A 15,199-nucleotide genomic window follows, 5' to 3' on the forward strand; every position below is an offset into this window, starting at 1 on the left:
GTAACTCAAGAACAACGAAGATTTTGCTTGCCGCTCTCTAATAAGATCTTTTGAACATGTGTCCAGCCTATTGGAGTCTTCCTTCTGTCATCTTCCACTGTTTGCTTTTCACTTTTAAACTTACTCTGCATCATCTATTTTCTACTCAACTCATTTCAGTCACCCTGAACATCCTACGCAGCATTTTCATCTTTCGAACTTCCATTCTTCCATCTCACTTCTAGTTTTTCCCTCCCATCTTTCTGAACAATATAATATGGCTGGTCTCAGTGTTGTCTTATGTATGTTTCCTCTTAACTTTGTAGATATCCTTTTTTCACAGAATATTCCACTACACTTTCTCCAATTTTTCCTTCCTGCTCTGATTCTCTGTTCGCTTCCAAGTAAAAATAGGACTCTATTTCTTCTAACTTATTTGCTCTCAGCTTCACTTTTTATTCATACCCTCTCCACTATAGTCGCAGAACATATATTAAGTTTTTTATCAGCTTTTACCTTGCCCTGCTAGAGCATCTCTCCACTTCCTTATCACATTTCCAGTTACTCATTTGTATAACTCAAATCATCAGCAAAACATATTGACCGTGCAGGCTCATACATTTTCAATCAGGCTTAATCTAATTCAGGGCCGCAGGGGGCCAAAGCCTATTCTGGCAAAACTTAAATGTTGCGCACACACACACGCACACACACACCCACACACACACACACTTATAGTCTTCAGTTATACCCTGAGATCAATAAATTATAAATTGACGCAATGGTTAATGCCACTCCCTCACAAATTTTCATTTACTGCTCTGTAACTTCCTGCGTTGAGGTCTACGTTCTCCCTGCTTTTCTGCAGGTTTCTTACAGTTCTTTCTCAAATGCATGTTGTGCGTGTTAAGTTAAACAACGTTATACTGACTCAGCCTCAGGATGGGTAAACGTAGATCGTGTGTATGTGAATGTGCTCTGTCAACAGAATTGGCTGCGCTCTCTGCTGAAATGTTGTACTGTGTTCAGAAATAGAAAAGATGGTCGGCTTTTATTAACTACTAGCAAAATACCCACGCCTCACAGAGGCGAAGTACTGCTTTAAAATTTTTATTAAGAAGAAAAGTAAACCTTTTTAAACTGAGGGAAAATATACCAATAATTATTTGTTAAGGATCTCTTTGTATACCACGTTGTCAGTTCGACCCTCCGGTTGTAATATGACCAAGCTGTGCGCTGAGCTTACTCTTGAGCATGCAACGTATAGTTGGCCATGTGAAAAGCAATCTTGCCTCAAATCAATGCCAACCTTTTGTAGGGTCTGTCCCTGAGACTTATTAATTGTCATTGCAAAGCAGAGCCTTACTGGAAATTGGAGGCGTTTGAATTGAAATGGATTTTATCGATAACTTCGCATCCAGCTTTTAAGAGTTTAAACATTCATAAACATCAAAGTGTCCACTACTCAAATCGTCACCTGTGAATCTAAGATGTTTATAAGGCATTGGCGGTTGTCCAAAGGTGTAAAATATTTGGCCATTTCGGTGCACTTGAAGCGACAACCAAACAATTCAGCGGCAGCCATCAACTCACATGCAGAACCATAGGTGAAGGGCTAAAGCATTTCACTCATATAGTGCTCCTGTGTAGTATAATTATCTCCTGTACCGTCATCAGTCCACACCTTGAACCTGTCGTAGTCATTCAATACATAAGACACAATGTTCCTCCGGATATCAAGAGTGAGCCTGATATGGCCGTGCAATATGTAACACAGAGAATGGAAAAGGCAGGCGCCATCTCCGGGCATGGAAACCACTCGGTAAGTGACAGCTCTTTGATCGATGGTGATCACCTCGATAGACATGTTAATGGGGGTATGGTTGGAACGATAAAGGAAATGGGTACGTGAACAATGTAAACTAAGTCTAAAATACCTACACAATAACTGTAGTCGTAATAATTGAACAATAAAACACCGGAGAAGCCGTGGATTAAATAAAAAGGCTTCAGTTATCAGCAGGGAGACGTGAATACCGTGGCAAAGCAAGGAAGGGAATGAAGAGACCGGAGCGACGGACAGCCTTATATAGGCAGGCAGCCAACTACGTGGGAGGTGTGGGGATGGGGGACCCAACGCCGCCTCACACGGTGACCGAGCTGCAGACTGTGGACGTAAATATGTACGTAAGTAGGATTCAGTTAGCGTTGGGAACCCACGTACCAAATTTCTTGAAGATGGGCCCATAAGTAACAAAGACCGTTGGAAAGTTCAATATGGCGGCCGACAATGGTGTCATACCACCGAAATAAGTACGTACATCGGTTTCAGTTAGCGCAGGGAAGCCGCCTACCAAATTTCGTGAAGATGGGGTCATAAATAAGAAAGTTTAACATGGCGGACGTTGTCGACCGTTATGACCGTTACGCGTAGAATTTCAAAATGAAACCTGCTGAACTTTTGTAAGTAAGCTGTAAGGAATGAGCCTGCCAAATTTCAGCCTTCTACCTACACGGGAAGTTGGAGAATTGGTGATGAGTGAGTCATTGAGTGAGGGCTTTGCCTTTTATTAGTATAGATAAACTGTGACATCTTTAATCCTTTCTTACTCTATTTATGCAATTTCATGTATGCATATTTTCTTTATTAATTTTACTATTGGAACAAAGACAAGATTGTGTTCCTTATGATTGCTGTGATTTTAACTGTTTGTCATGTTTATTACTGCAATGTTTAATTCACACAGTGTATTTCTTAAAGAAATAGCAGTGGCTTGTATTTCTGTGCATTGCTAAAGACCAAATTGAAGAAGTGCTGTGGAAGGAATTTCCCTCACTTTATAATGTTTTATGATCTGTTCAGATTTGACGCTAATTATAGAAAATTAGCTTTCTGATGATCTTCCAAGTCCTGGAAGTTAATGTAACTAAGCAATACTGACTGTAGATTTATGTATTTATCCTTTAAATCACAGGCATCGAGGTTTCGAAACGACAGCATCATGTCCACTATACCCGAACCTCCTGGCAATGACTCCATTGTAAGACGCAATAAGGAAGGTGACCACGATACCTTGCCAAGAAGGTAATGCAAGGAAGAGTCAATGAATACATTTGAATTTGTGTATGGGGGAACTGGAGACGGAGAGCGTGACGATTCCTATAGCTGCCATTGACAAACCTAATATAGAGATATTCGTACTGCTACCTCTAGTCATTTTTAGATACATTTATAATGTAATACAAGCCAGAAAGATTACTACTTGAGCATTTGTAAATTGTAAATTTGGGATTATTTTGTAAAGACCTGAATTGATTGAAATTGTAATTAAAATAGCTATTTTTCTTTAAAGTAGAACTTAATTTGTTTTAGGTGTTGTGCCTTTTGACAGGATCTGGTGAGCAATATCTCTAAGTTTGTTTCTTGGATGATTATATATAAACTGCTTGCAATTAAATTTTTCCTTTCTCTGTCTGTTCCAGCTTTTTGGATACTGATGGAGACAGTGGAGATAACATCGACTCCTTTTATGGTAAGCAAACTGCTGTAATTGTGTTCTGTCTGTTTTGCACTATTGTAATAATGCTGCCATGAACTTCTGCTATAAATTGAGTAAGCCTGGACAAACCACTTAATGAGAGGAACACATCCACCTGTATTAGCATTAGAGCAGATGTGGCACAATATCCACTTGGCAGAGAGGCAGCAGCGAGACCATGGGATAAGAGCAAAGCTTTCAGAACCCTCTTTGTGCTAAACCAAGCAATTTCTGCGTAAAAGACAATCTTATTATGAAGGAGGCTTGACAAGCAGTGAATAGGTGCGGAAAGGTACTAGCATTGATTTGGCAGCGAATGCATTCGAGTGTTGAGCAGCTGGCATACTTTCCAGTGAAAACTATTTCCCCAATTAACGGAAGAAAAATATAAGCCATGGGTAAGAAGATATTTCAAAACTCTTTGATTTCTGAAATGTGTAATGTCAAATTTATTTGAAGACGGACAGTAATTACTGCGCATCACCATGGTGATGCTTTGGAAATACATGGTCATAAGTTTGTTATGTCTGCAGGGCAGATGAGATTTGTGGTAACCAGGAGAAGGTTGTGAAAGCAGAAATTGGTGAAAACCAGGAGATCAAAGAAATCTGTGTGTCAAAGAAACTTGCTAAGTCAAGGATGAAAATCAAAAGTCAATACACAACAAAATGTAGCATGGAGATTTTTTTTTTTTTTTACCAAGTGATTGAATAAGGAAAAGATAGGGAAAGATTACCCTGGAAGATCTGTTATATCTGTGCATCTCAGTACCCAGGTCACAACCTCCGAGGACTTGCCCATAACATCCATTCCGTGTCCCACCAATGGGCACCCAGCAGCGTGGTGAATATGCGTAGTTGCCAGTAAAAGAATAATTCCAAACAAAGTTACTGTAACTTATAAAGAACTTTTTTACTTGAAATCCTTGGATCTTCAAAAATGCAAATGTTTGCATATTTTTTAAGTCAATAGATTGTAATGTTTAGTGCTTGATATGTCCAGTGTCTCCTTGAAACAAATTAAATTTGTTCAACTTCTGAAAATTCCTGGATTGTTTTCATATGATTATTCCTCAGATAAAATAACTAAATGACGTAGACAGCAGTGTGTTTTGTAGCAGGCTTATCATAACTGAAGGTGAAACTTATTAATATTTCACAGAAGTGTTCAGGATGCTTTAGAAAAGAAAGTTTTAACTGAGTGTGAGGCCTGTTATGCACGCCTTATTTCATGCGGTCACTGGCTGTGTTATTGGTGGTCTCTCCTACTGGAATTGTAATGAATTATTATTATTATTAAATGTGGTTTCTGTGGAGATTTAAAAGCTCCAGAAGTGGATGATATTTGACCAGACATACTGAAAGTTATGGATTTTTTGGGGGTGTGTTTGGCTAACATGTCTTTTTGGCTTAGCATGGGAGGCAGGGGCAGTGAATAGGGAGTAGGGTAGTGGTCACCATTTTTAAAAGCGGGGGCAAAAGGATGTGTTTCATTTACCAAGAGATCAAACTCCTCAGCTTTTCTAGAAGAGCTTTTGCTGATGAAGTGAAGTGGAAAATCTTATATGATCCTGGAGGAGCCTCCCCTCATATTTATGATTTTCAGAGACGGGATATCCAGGCACAGCTAAGGGACGGAAAGTATCCAATTTTTGAATCTAATGCTGCATTCACATGTTGGTAGTATGTGAATAACGGCAATCTGGAAATGCAATGCTTTTTCAATGAGAGTAAGTTTTCCTTTTCATCTGCAGTGAATCCCACACATCACAATAGCTTACAGAATCTTCCACCAAAAATTTTGTTTTTCACCATTTTCCTATCATGCTGCAGTGGAGAGACAAACCAGGTGCTTGCTGATCTTTTTTCTTTTAGTATGAGATAGCTTGAACAGCTAGTTGTTTTAGTAGAAGCACACCCTGAAGTATTCAACAAACAATTTAAAGACTTTAAAACCTGTCTGAAAGGTACAGTGCATGGAGAAGGATTGCTCTTGAACTTAATGTATCAAGCAAGAAGTTTTTATATGTAGAGGAGTTGATACATTTACTGAGTTATAGCAAATGAAGCTAGCACACATGTCACAGTTAGCAACATAGCCTTCCTATTAGCAAACTTCCAACTTTTCAACATTCTAACGCTGCTATTTCATCTTGGTGGAAAGTTTTGAAGCATGTAATACATTTAGAGTATGTGTTGCTGGCATTAGGCTATGCATTACGTTCTGTCCAAATCATCATAGAAACATTTTTGCAATTTCTACACAGTGGGGTTGTGTAGCTTTCACTGCTGCAAATACATCCAGTCCTACTTTACTGTACTGTGTAACATTTTTTACTATCAACATGTGAACACATAAATCTCATCAGACTGGAACAGTTCAAAATTGACTGTGACATAGTAGGGATGAGAATCAGCAGCTCCCAATCTAAGGTCAAGTTCTCCTCTCAGAATAGAATGGGTTTTTTCCATGAAAGGTCCAAAGTGACAATAGAGGTGATCATGAAAATGACGAGTAAATTGGCACAGCGGCTTTAGTTTTATTAATGCCGTGCTAGTCTGTAGTGGAGAACTGAGAAAAAAGCTTATACTCAAGCTTTATAACACACTCATCTGGAGTACTGTGTGCAGTTTTGGTTTCTAGCAGCGCTAGAAAAATTCCAGAGAAAAGAGACTAGGCTGATTCCAGGGCTACAGGGGATGAATTATGAGGAAAGATTAAAAGAGCTGAGCCTTTTCAGTTTAAGCAAAAGGTGATTAAAAGGAGACATGACTGAAGTGTTTAAAATTATAAAGGGAAATTTTCCAGGGACTGAAAATGAGTTCATCAAGAACACAGGGACACAGTTGGAAACTTGTTACGGGTAAATTTCACACAAACATTAGGAAGTTTTTCTTTACACAGAGAACCATAGACACTTAGAATAAGAGACCAAGTCGTCTGGTAGACAGTAGGACTTTCAGGACTTTTAAAACTCAACTTGATGTTATTTTGGAGGAACTATGTGAATAGGACCGACAAGATTTGTTGGGCTGAATGGCTCGTTCTCGTCTAGATTGTTCAAAAGTTCTAATGTACCAGTGATTCTACTGTACATCGCCATCCTCGTGTAGGGGTAGAACCACTGCTTCCATGCATTGAGAGACAGCAATTCAGATGGTTTGTGCCTATACTTAGGATGTAAGTTGGCACCTCCTACAAAGGGTTTACCAGGAAACATGCTACTCAGAGACATGCTGGATGGATTATATCTATCACCTGGCCTGGGAGAGTCTAGGTATTGCTCGGAATGGTCTGAAGAAAATTTATGGGGATAGGAAGACCTGGTCAGAGCAGCTCAGCATGTTACTACCATGTCCCTTACTAGGAAACACAGAATAATAATAATGATGATAATGTAAATTCATAAAAATCTAAATAACTAGCACAAAATCAGTTTGGTGTATTAGCACATATTATTATTATAAGTTCCTATTTCAAAAATTGGTGGCTTACACTCTTCAGGTCGTGTACTTTAAAGTATGTACATAAGCCTCTATACAAAGACAAATGATACATTTCTGATTTTTTAAGATGAAGAACATGACAGAATTTCCTGTGGACCAGCATCAATTCACTCCTCTTCCTCCTCACATCAGTCTGAAGGCCTTGATTCCTACGACATGGAGCAAATGAATAGCATTTTTCGGAAATTTTCACTTGAAAGGTAAATTAATTTCTCCTGTATTTCTGCTTAAATAGTTATAAAAATATTTACATATATATATATATATATATATATATATATATATATATATATATATATATATATATATATATATATATATAGCAGTTTTCACAGTGAGTAAAGCAACAAAATGCCAACCAGCCATGACCAGTATTAATAGGAGTCTTACATTTGTGTTCACTAGTCGACAGAGATAACACCGTTGGGGATTAATAGATGACACAACGTAAATTCAGACTTTCGGGAATGAGTTTTTTTATAAATTATAATGAAAATTGTTTAAGTCATCCTGGGCAAACAAATTCTTGGCTTCATTGTGTATGAAAGTAATTTGCACTTTAAATAATGTGGGAAATAATCTGCTTGCTTCTATAGCAAGTGGGCTTTACTTGCTAATATCACAATATGCGAAATAACATATGGAGCATGTTCCACACAGTGCTAGCCTAATTTATTAGGGCTGGAAGTTGTTATATTTTTCATTTTATACTGTGACTGAAATAGTAATGAATGATTTTCTGATTTAACAGTTTAATATATATTTGATTTAAATTCTAATGTATGCAAATGAAGAACGGGGAAACACAGAGCATGCTGCATGATTTCCAATAAACCTTTTCATCCATGACAGTGATCATGCCAAACATCCAACATAATACATAATATAAAGTGGAAGACTTCAGTTACAGTTTCTTCTGTGTCCAGCTTGTCTTTATTAGACTAATTCTTGTAACAAGTAAATGAAAGTGCATGATTTAGGGTAGGATGGTGGGGTTGAATGAATTGCAGATCAACTGCATATTGCCTTTCAAACTAGTCTTAATAAGTATATTGACTTTTAATGTGTTGCATCTGTATTTCTTGAATCTAATTAATTTTATCGTTCAACTGTTACTTCACCTAAGAGAGCACTATTTTCAAATCTTTATGCATACTGTAGCTTTCTGTCTAAAGTTATCCTTTAGCTATGTACCAGAGCAATAATACCATAAAATCTGATTTCTATTTAAAATATGACTTCAAGATGTTATTATTTCTGAACTACACTTCACAATAGCATCCATCCATCTGTTTTCTGAATCCACTTAATCCAATGGTCGAGTCACAGAGAGCTTGAGCCTATCCTGGCAACATAGAGATTATCTATGACTATGGAATGTGGGAGGGCAACTGGGAGCACCCAGAGGAAAACACATGAGGACAAAGGGAAAAAAGAGGAAACTCCAAAAGACGGCGACCAGACAGAGATGCAAACCATATCAGCATGATGCTGAATTCTTGATAACATGTTCATATGAAATAACAGATACAGTATTGCCAAAAGGAAAACTTGTACTGCCATACAGCATATGTTTTTTTTTTTTTTGATTTGGTGATGTTTGTGCAAATAACACATTTGATACAAACATACAACAGAGGAGACAGCAGGAACTATAATCTCCCAATAGTCCACCAACAGAAAATTCAACATAAGCACACTTAGATGTAATCATCAAGTTATTTTAGATGACTCCTATTAAGATAAGAAGTTCTTGCACATTACAGCTTCTGGAGATATATATATATATATATATATATAGTACTGTTGCAAATACTAGGAGTCCTGGACTTGATTATCTCAGACCATTTATCAGACAAGAGGAACGTGACAAAAAGGTCAGGAAAGATCTGAATGGATTTACAGTTCAGTTTTCAAGGGCAGAATTAATCCACAGGTGAAGGAAATGACCAGTGATTTTACAAATGGTACATTGTGCTTTCTTTAGCTGCTTCCTGCCTTTGGCATAGAGATAGCCATACCAAACTGCAATGGAGAAAGTGAATCCACTTTAGTAACAGATCTGTTGAAAGTAGTCATTGCTCTGAACGTCTTTAACTGTCTCAGAAAGAACAGTTTGTACTAAGCTTTCTTCTCTGTACCCGATGTGTTGTCCTGCCATGTTAGACTAACAGAAATGATGGTGCACAGGACCTTTAAATTACCTAATACTACTCCAAACTGGCACTTGATACATTAAGTTGAGAGTGATATTTTGCCTTACATAAAGTCCATCACCTGTTATTTTGTTTAGTGACACTTTATTACAGATTAATAAAGCTACAGCATTTGAAAAGTTCTGTTACCTCCTTAGCGTACACAGATGTGTTACATCTTGTGATAAGACCCAGTAGAGTGGCGTCATCAGCAAACCTTGCTATTCTTATAGAATCCACATGTGAAATTCCAAGTACAGCACATAAAGAAATGGCAATAAGACACAATCCTGTAGGACAGAGTATAAAGAACATACTGTATACATACACATTTATATAAAACTAAACGTCCCCCGTGGCTCCGCTTATGTAGTAGTGAAACAGGACAGTGAGGAGGCCCCGTCCGGCTCTCCACACCTGACAGCCCGCAGCCTGTGTCTCAGAATAGTACAAATATATCACTCCTGCAAGCAAACTATGATTCTTAGCACAATGAGAGAAGTCACAAAATCAACCAGAATGTTCAAGCAAATTATAGAAAAAAACCCGATCTAAATCCATTAAGTAGATCTCTCGTTCTCTAGTTAAATGGAGGTAAGGAATGACCCAAGGCTGGCATGTGACTGAGGAGGGACCCGCCCAGGAGGGAACACGGCCCGCTGCGCATCTCTCAGTTTCGCACAAATAAATCAGTACCACAAGCGAACTATGATACATAGCTCGATGACAGAAGTCGCAAAATCAACTGGAATGTTCAAGCAAATTATAGATAAAAACCTGGCCTAAATCCGTTAAGTAGTTCTGTTGTGGAATTTATATATAGAGAGTGTGATGGACAGACTCCGGTCGCCACCCCCAGGCCGCCAGGAGGAGCCCTCCGGACAGCATGATGGTGCCCCGAGTTCCAGCAGGGCCTCATGGACTTTGTAGTTTGTATACACAGCCCTGCTGGATACCTTGGGGGCCACCGGGAGTCGCTGTAGGGGGGCTAGTGGGCTCTTATGTGCCCTATATCCCGGGAGTGCGTCATCATCACGTGACAGGAAGGAACGACGTGCTCCCGGGCTGAAGAAAGGACTGTTTACCCTGACCCGGAGGGAATAAGGACTTGTGGGTTTGGCCAGGAACCACTTCCGGGTCAGGGGATATAAAAGGACTGTGGGAAAGCCCAGACACTGAGCTGAGCTGGGAGGTAGGAGGGCGAAGTGTCTAGGTGAGGAGGATTTGTAGTATTGAGAGTATTTGTGATTTATATGAGTGTGGAGTGGAGGGTGCTTGGTGCACAGTTTAATTATAAAATAAATAATAATTATACATTCACCTGGTGTTCAGAGTGGTACCTGAGGGTTCAAGAGGTGGACCACGCCTCAATTTGTTACAAGAGATATATGCAGTATGTGTGTGAATGGGTGTATGTGTGTTCTGCACATTCTGCGTGGAGTGCATACCAAGCTTCCATCCAAGGAGACCAGTGAAGGGTGCACCAATCAAGTGAAAAAACAAAATTGTTATATAATTGTGCTACATTAAGACCCCCCACAGACCCCTGGGTAATGCAGCGTGGTATTTCTCACTTTTAATTTTGGCACGAGACTTGATTGCATCATCACCCCAAGGCTACTCCATGATTATTTAGACTCAAGGATATTCGCTCATTTCATCAAGCAGGGGAGTGGTCTTGGTGAAAAGGCTACTTACCATCACAGTTCCCTGGGCACGCACCCAGAATACCCTGATGGTAGATCAGCCCCAATATTCTGTATAATACATATTATGGAATAAAGACTAGATTGTACATTTTGAAATATAAGCATAGCTTTGAATATCAATATTTAAATCTAACAGTCAATTAATGTTGAAGCCTATACAGTCTAAGTCTACAGGAGAATGCTATGATTTCACTCTAAGAGAGCTGAAGCAGCAACTGAATTATACTTCACCCAGGTATTTGGGTTTGATTTCACATACACAGTGAAGAACGAAAGCTGAAGAAAGACAAAAGCAAAAAAAAAAAAAAACAGCAGGAGTCACTAACATTTGTACCCATCCAGCAGAGGGAATATCAGCCAGCAGCAATTGAAACAGTGATAAAGTTGTATTAATGGGCATAATACAAATAAGTGAATATTTATATTACCAGAAACACAGTATAGCATGTCTATAATATATCTAATGTCATTTGTTTCAATGAGATAATAAAGTGAGCCAAATATAATTAAAATAAATGACAGAAAAATGATGACAAATTTATATCGGCACATTTGCAGTCATTTCACAATGTGCTACATTGCAATCACGGTTCAGTAAATGCAGATATATGGAATTTGATTACTTTGTCCCATTTCATTCCCCATGTATGTCTGCTTGGCTTTCGTGTAATCTCCTGGTGAAAAAATAAAGTTCCATACTCATTTGTCTTCCTTACATTCTCGAGAGTTCTTTCAAAAAGAGTCTAATGTGAAGTATTTCACTATTTCTGTGCTTTCTTACAAAGTACCGTTCAGTTGCGCCACCTGTTTAAACAGAAAACATTTAAAATTTTGTGAACATTTATTTTAATCACTTTCACGTGTTTTTTTCCTTGTTACATTGTGTTAAGATCGGAAACAGCGATATGAAATTTATTGAACGTTGGCCTTCTTTCCTAGTTAAAAAGCTGTGTCCGGCGCTGGCTTGAATAATAAACTTTTAAGCCTCTTTTCGCGGCTTATGACTTATTGCTCCTGAGTCAAACGAGTTGTTTTTCAGTAAGCCTTCACAGCCCTCGGCATCTTGTGAACACTTAATCTGAAGAACCTCCTTACCGAGAAAACCTCTTTTGCTCTCAGAAAGCCGGTGCCTGACTCGAAGAGCTTATGGAGACAAGAACTAACACTTTCTGATTTCTAGAGAGGTGTGGATTCATACTGAATAGCACTGCTTTCTGAGCCCTTTGAAATCAGCATATTAGAATATATAAGAGAAAGCAAACAGGTCATCAAGACAGCAGAGGTGTTTACCTGGAGCCGTATGACCATTTGTAGGACACAAAGCTGAGTGCCACAACCACTCCTGTCTTCTCTTTGTTACATTTTGACATCTGTCCGATATCAAATCAATTTTATCCAGTTTAGTTGTGATGGGATCGAAACCTGTCTGTCCAGTTTCAGGTAAAGGGCAGAATCTAGCTCTGGTCAGAACACGTTATATTTTGACATGATATTGATAATTTCTGCAATGACTAGACCCTAGGACTTTATTCCCCAAGGCTATCACTTGAGTCCACACTTCTGACTTACTATGTTTCCCTCTGTAGTCACTTAAAGGATAAGTTTGGTATTTTTCAAGTTCAAGTTATTTCTTCTTCTGTGATATATATGCATTTGCCATGTGAAATTGTGTTGTAAAGTTAAAATATTATCTATAAATTTAAAAAAATACATAGTCGGGTGTGGTGTTTTATAATGTAACCCATGGAGCATGGAACACCCCAGAAAATAAAAACTTAAAAAGGTCCAGAATACATCTATTTTTCAAGCCAAGAAAGGTGTCGAGCATTGATCTGTGTCTTGTGATTGCATGTACATTGTAAAATAGCATATTTCATATTCTAATAAAAAACACAATTTTATGAGATTCAGTCATTTTATAAGAAGACCAGCTATGCGCACTACAGCAGTGCTGCACTTCTTCTGCGGCAAACTTTCAACCCCAACCCTAACCCTAAATCCTAACCTTAACCAACACACACCAAAAATAACTGAGAATAGGGTCTCTGAACCTAAAACCAACCCGAATCTTAAATTAGGTAATCCCAACCCTAAGGTTAATTTGAAGTTTAACTTGTATGGACAGGGCAGCACGGTGGCACAGTGGTAGCACTACTGCCTCGCAGTAGGAGACCTGGGTTCGCTTCCCGTGTCTGCGTGGGTTTCCTCCAGGTGCTCCGGTTTCCTTCCACAGTCCAAAGACATGCAGGTTAGGTGCATTGGTGGTCCTAAATTGTCCCTTGTGTGTGTTTCGTGTGTGTGTCCTGCGGTGGGGTGCCCTGTGTCCTGTGCTGGCTGGGATTGGCTCCAGCAGACCCCCGTGACCCTGTGTTAGGATTTAGCAGGTTGGACAATGACTGACTGACTGACTTGTATGGACAGAATAGGGAGAGAGAAAAAAGGTGAAAAAACTGGGATAAAACTACTCAAAACACATTTTCCAACAGGCTTAAAACATGAGGAGACCTCAGTGATTAAAAAGCCCCAAACAAATTGATGTTGATGGCCTGTGCCTTTTAAGACCCATAAGACCAGAAACAAACAGCTGATTTTTGCAGCATTGTGGACAGAGCCTATGGGAACCCTGTCTTTTCCCTAACCCTAACCCCAGGGCACTGTTGTCTCTCAAAGGACAAAAATCACTGTTTGTGCTTGGTGTCATGTTGGTTTACTTCTATATTTATGTGAGAACTCCTCCCAGGAAGACCACCTCTTTGATACAAACTAACATAAAACATACATATACCTCAGGAAAAATAGTCTAATTCATAACTACTTTTTTCTTCCAGACCATTCCGTCCTTCAGTGACTTCATTCAGTCGCTTCAGCAACACGATGAGACCGGTCCAGGAGGTCACGCTGCTTGGAGACAACCTGCTTTCAGAAGTCACTTTAGTGGGAGGGAATGACAGCGGCATATTCATTTCTTCTGTTCAGCCTGGCTCAAGTGCCGACAGAGCAGGTCTGAAAGAAGGCATTCACATCCTAATGGTGAGGAAACTCGGTGCCAATAAGACAAGGGTGGCAGAGTCAAAGCTTTTGGTCTTAAACATTTACCACTCTGGAGTATGAGAACCTTAGAGAGACAGCTTAGGGTCTTTGGTTATTTCCAAGGGTGTCCAAAGCCCTTTTGACTCTCACTGTCAATTAGCCAAGGAGAGAGGGGACAAGAAAATGCTATGAGATAAGGTGAGGGCCTTGTAAGTCCCATGTTTATGGCTCCTACCATTCTATTTACAGTAACTTCAATTCAGTTTCTGTCTTTTATTCTTATTAAATATTCTTAAACATATGTGCCCAACATGCTATACAATAATTTACATTTATAGTATTCAAAAAGAAGCACAATGTTGAAAATTATAATTGAACATATAATGTTTGAGTAGAAGTGCTTTACAAGCTGGGCAAATGAGTGGCATCTGGCAAACAAAGTGCCACCATTTCAAACAGTTTTATGCCCAAAAATGGCTTGGGGTTGCACCTGGACCTGTGAACATGAGGTGGGGACTGGGATGAGGTCAGCCTTGCCAAGGAAGAACAGCAAGTTACCGTAAAATTGGGCGTGCATTTATACTGGTAGTCTGGGCAATATGCCATTTTGGAACAGAATTAATGGCGGTGGATGCAGTAACGTGTAACACTACACGAAGTGTAGCAAATGAATGAATTTTGGTGTAAACTCCAACCTGTTCCAACCTCCATTAAGTCAGGGAGATTTAGCTGGAAGGCTAGAAAGGTTAGGTGTCCACTGGTTGGAAGGAAAGTTGTCCTTAAAAAGATGGTATGGGCAAGTACTGTATAAACTTTACTGTTAAAGGGGGCCAGGAGGCATTGGGGAGACAAGTCAAGTGAGTGACTGTGACTTTTGTAGGTGGCTGCACTGTGCTTTTTATTGCTGTTTGCCTTGTGTGATGGCTGTTTTGTTTCACATGCCCTCCTGAGTTGTGTGCAAGTTAAACTTTTTGATTCTAAAGTAACTGCTGATCTGCTACCATTTTTAATGGTTCCTGTCTATTAAAGGCCAGCTGATGATGAGTGTGTTTGTGTGCAGACATATGTCAGTGCCTACATTCCGGCCATATAAGCAGTAAATTGGATAAGGGTGTGCAGAAACCAAGTAACACATTTTTTCCTAATTGGCTATGTTAAAAACAAGAAGCAGGTTTCAGCGGTGCATGTGGACTCTGTCACTAAAATGGAGGGGCAGTATGTTTGCAAGCATGGCATAACCT

General features: G+C 39.3%; 1 protein-coding gene across 1 annotated transcript in view; it reads left to right on the forward strand.

Moving 5' to 3' along the window:
* Nucleotides 1-15,199, forward strand: part of card11 (caspase recruitment domain family, member 11) — a 210,480-nt gene that overhangs the window by 172,732 nt on the left and 22,549 nt on the right. Inside the window, exons 12-15 of the mRNA XM_028814476.2 lie at nucleotides 2,955-3,064; nucleotides 3,463-3,512; nucleotides 7,092-7,224; nucleotides 13,757-13,958. Coding sequence (XP_028670309.1) covers nucleotides 2,955-3,064; nucleotides 3,463-3,512; nucleotides 7,092-7,224; nucleotides 13,757-13,958 — 495 coding nt within the window. The remainder of the gene's footprint in view (nucleotides 1-2,954; nucleotides 3,065-3,462; nucleotides 3,513-7,091; nucleotides 7,225-13,756; nucleotides 13,959-15,199) is intronic.

Source organism: Erpetoichthys calabaricus, chromosome 11, assembly GCF_900747795.2.
Source record: "Erpetoichthys calabaricus chromosome 11, fErpCal1.3, whole genome shotgun sequence".
Classification (NCBI taxonomy): Eukaryota; Metazoa; Chordata; class Cladistia; order Polypteriformes; family Polypteridae; genus Erpetoichthys; species Erpetoichthys calabaricus.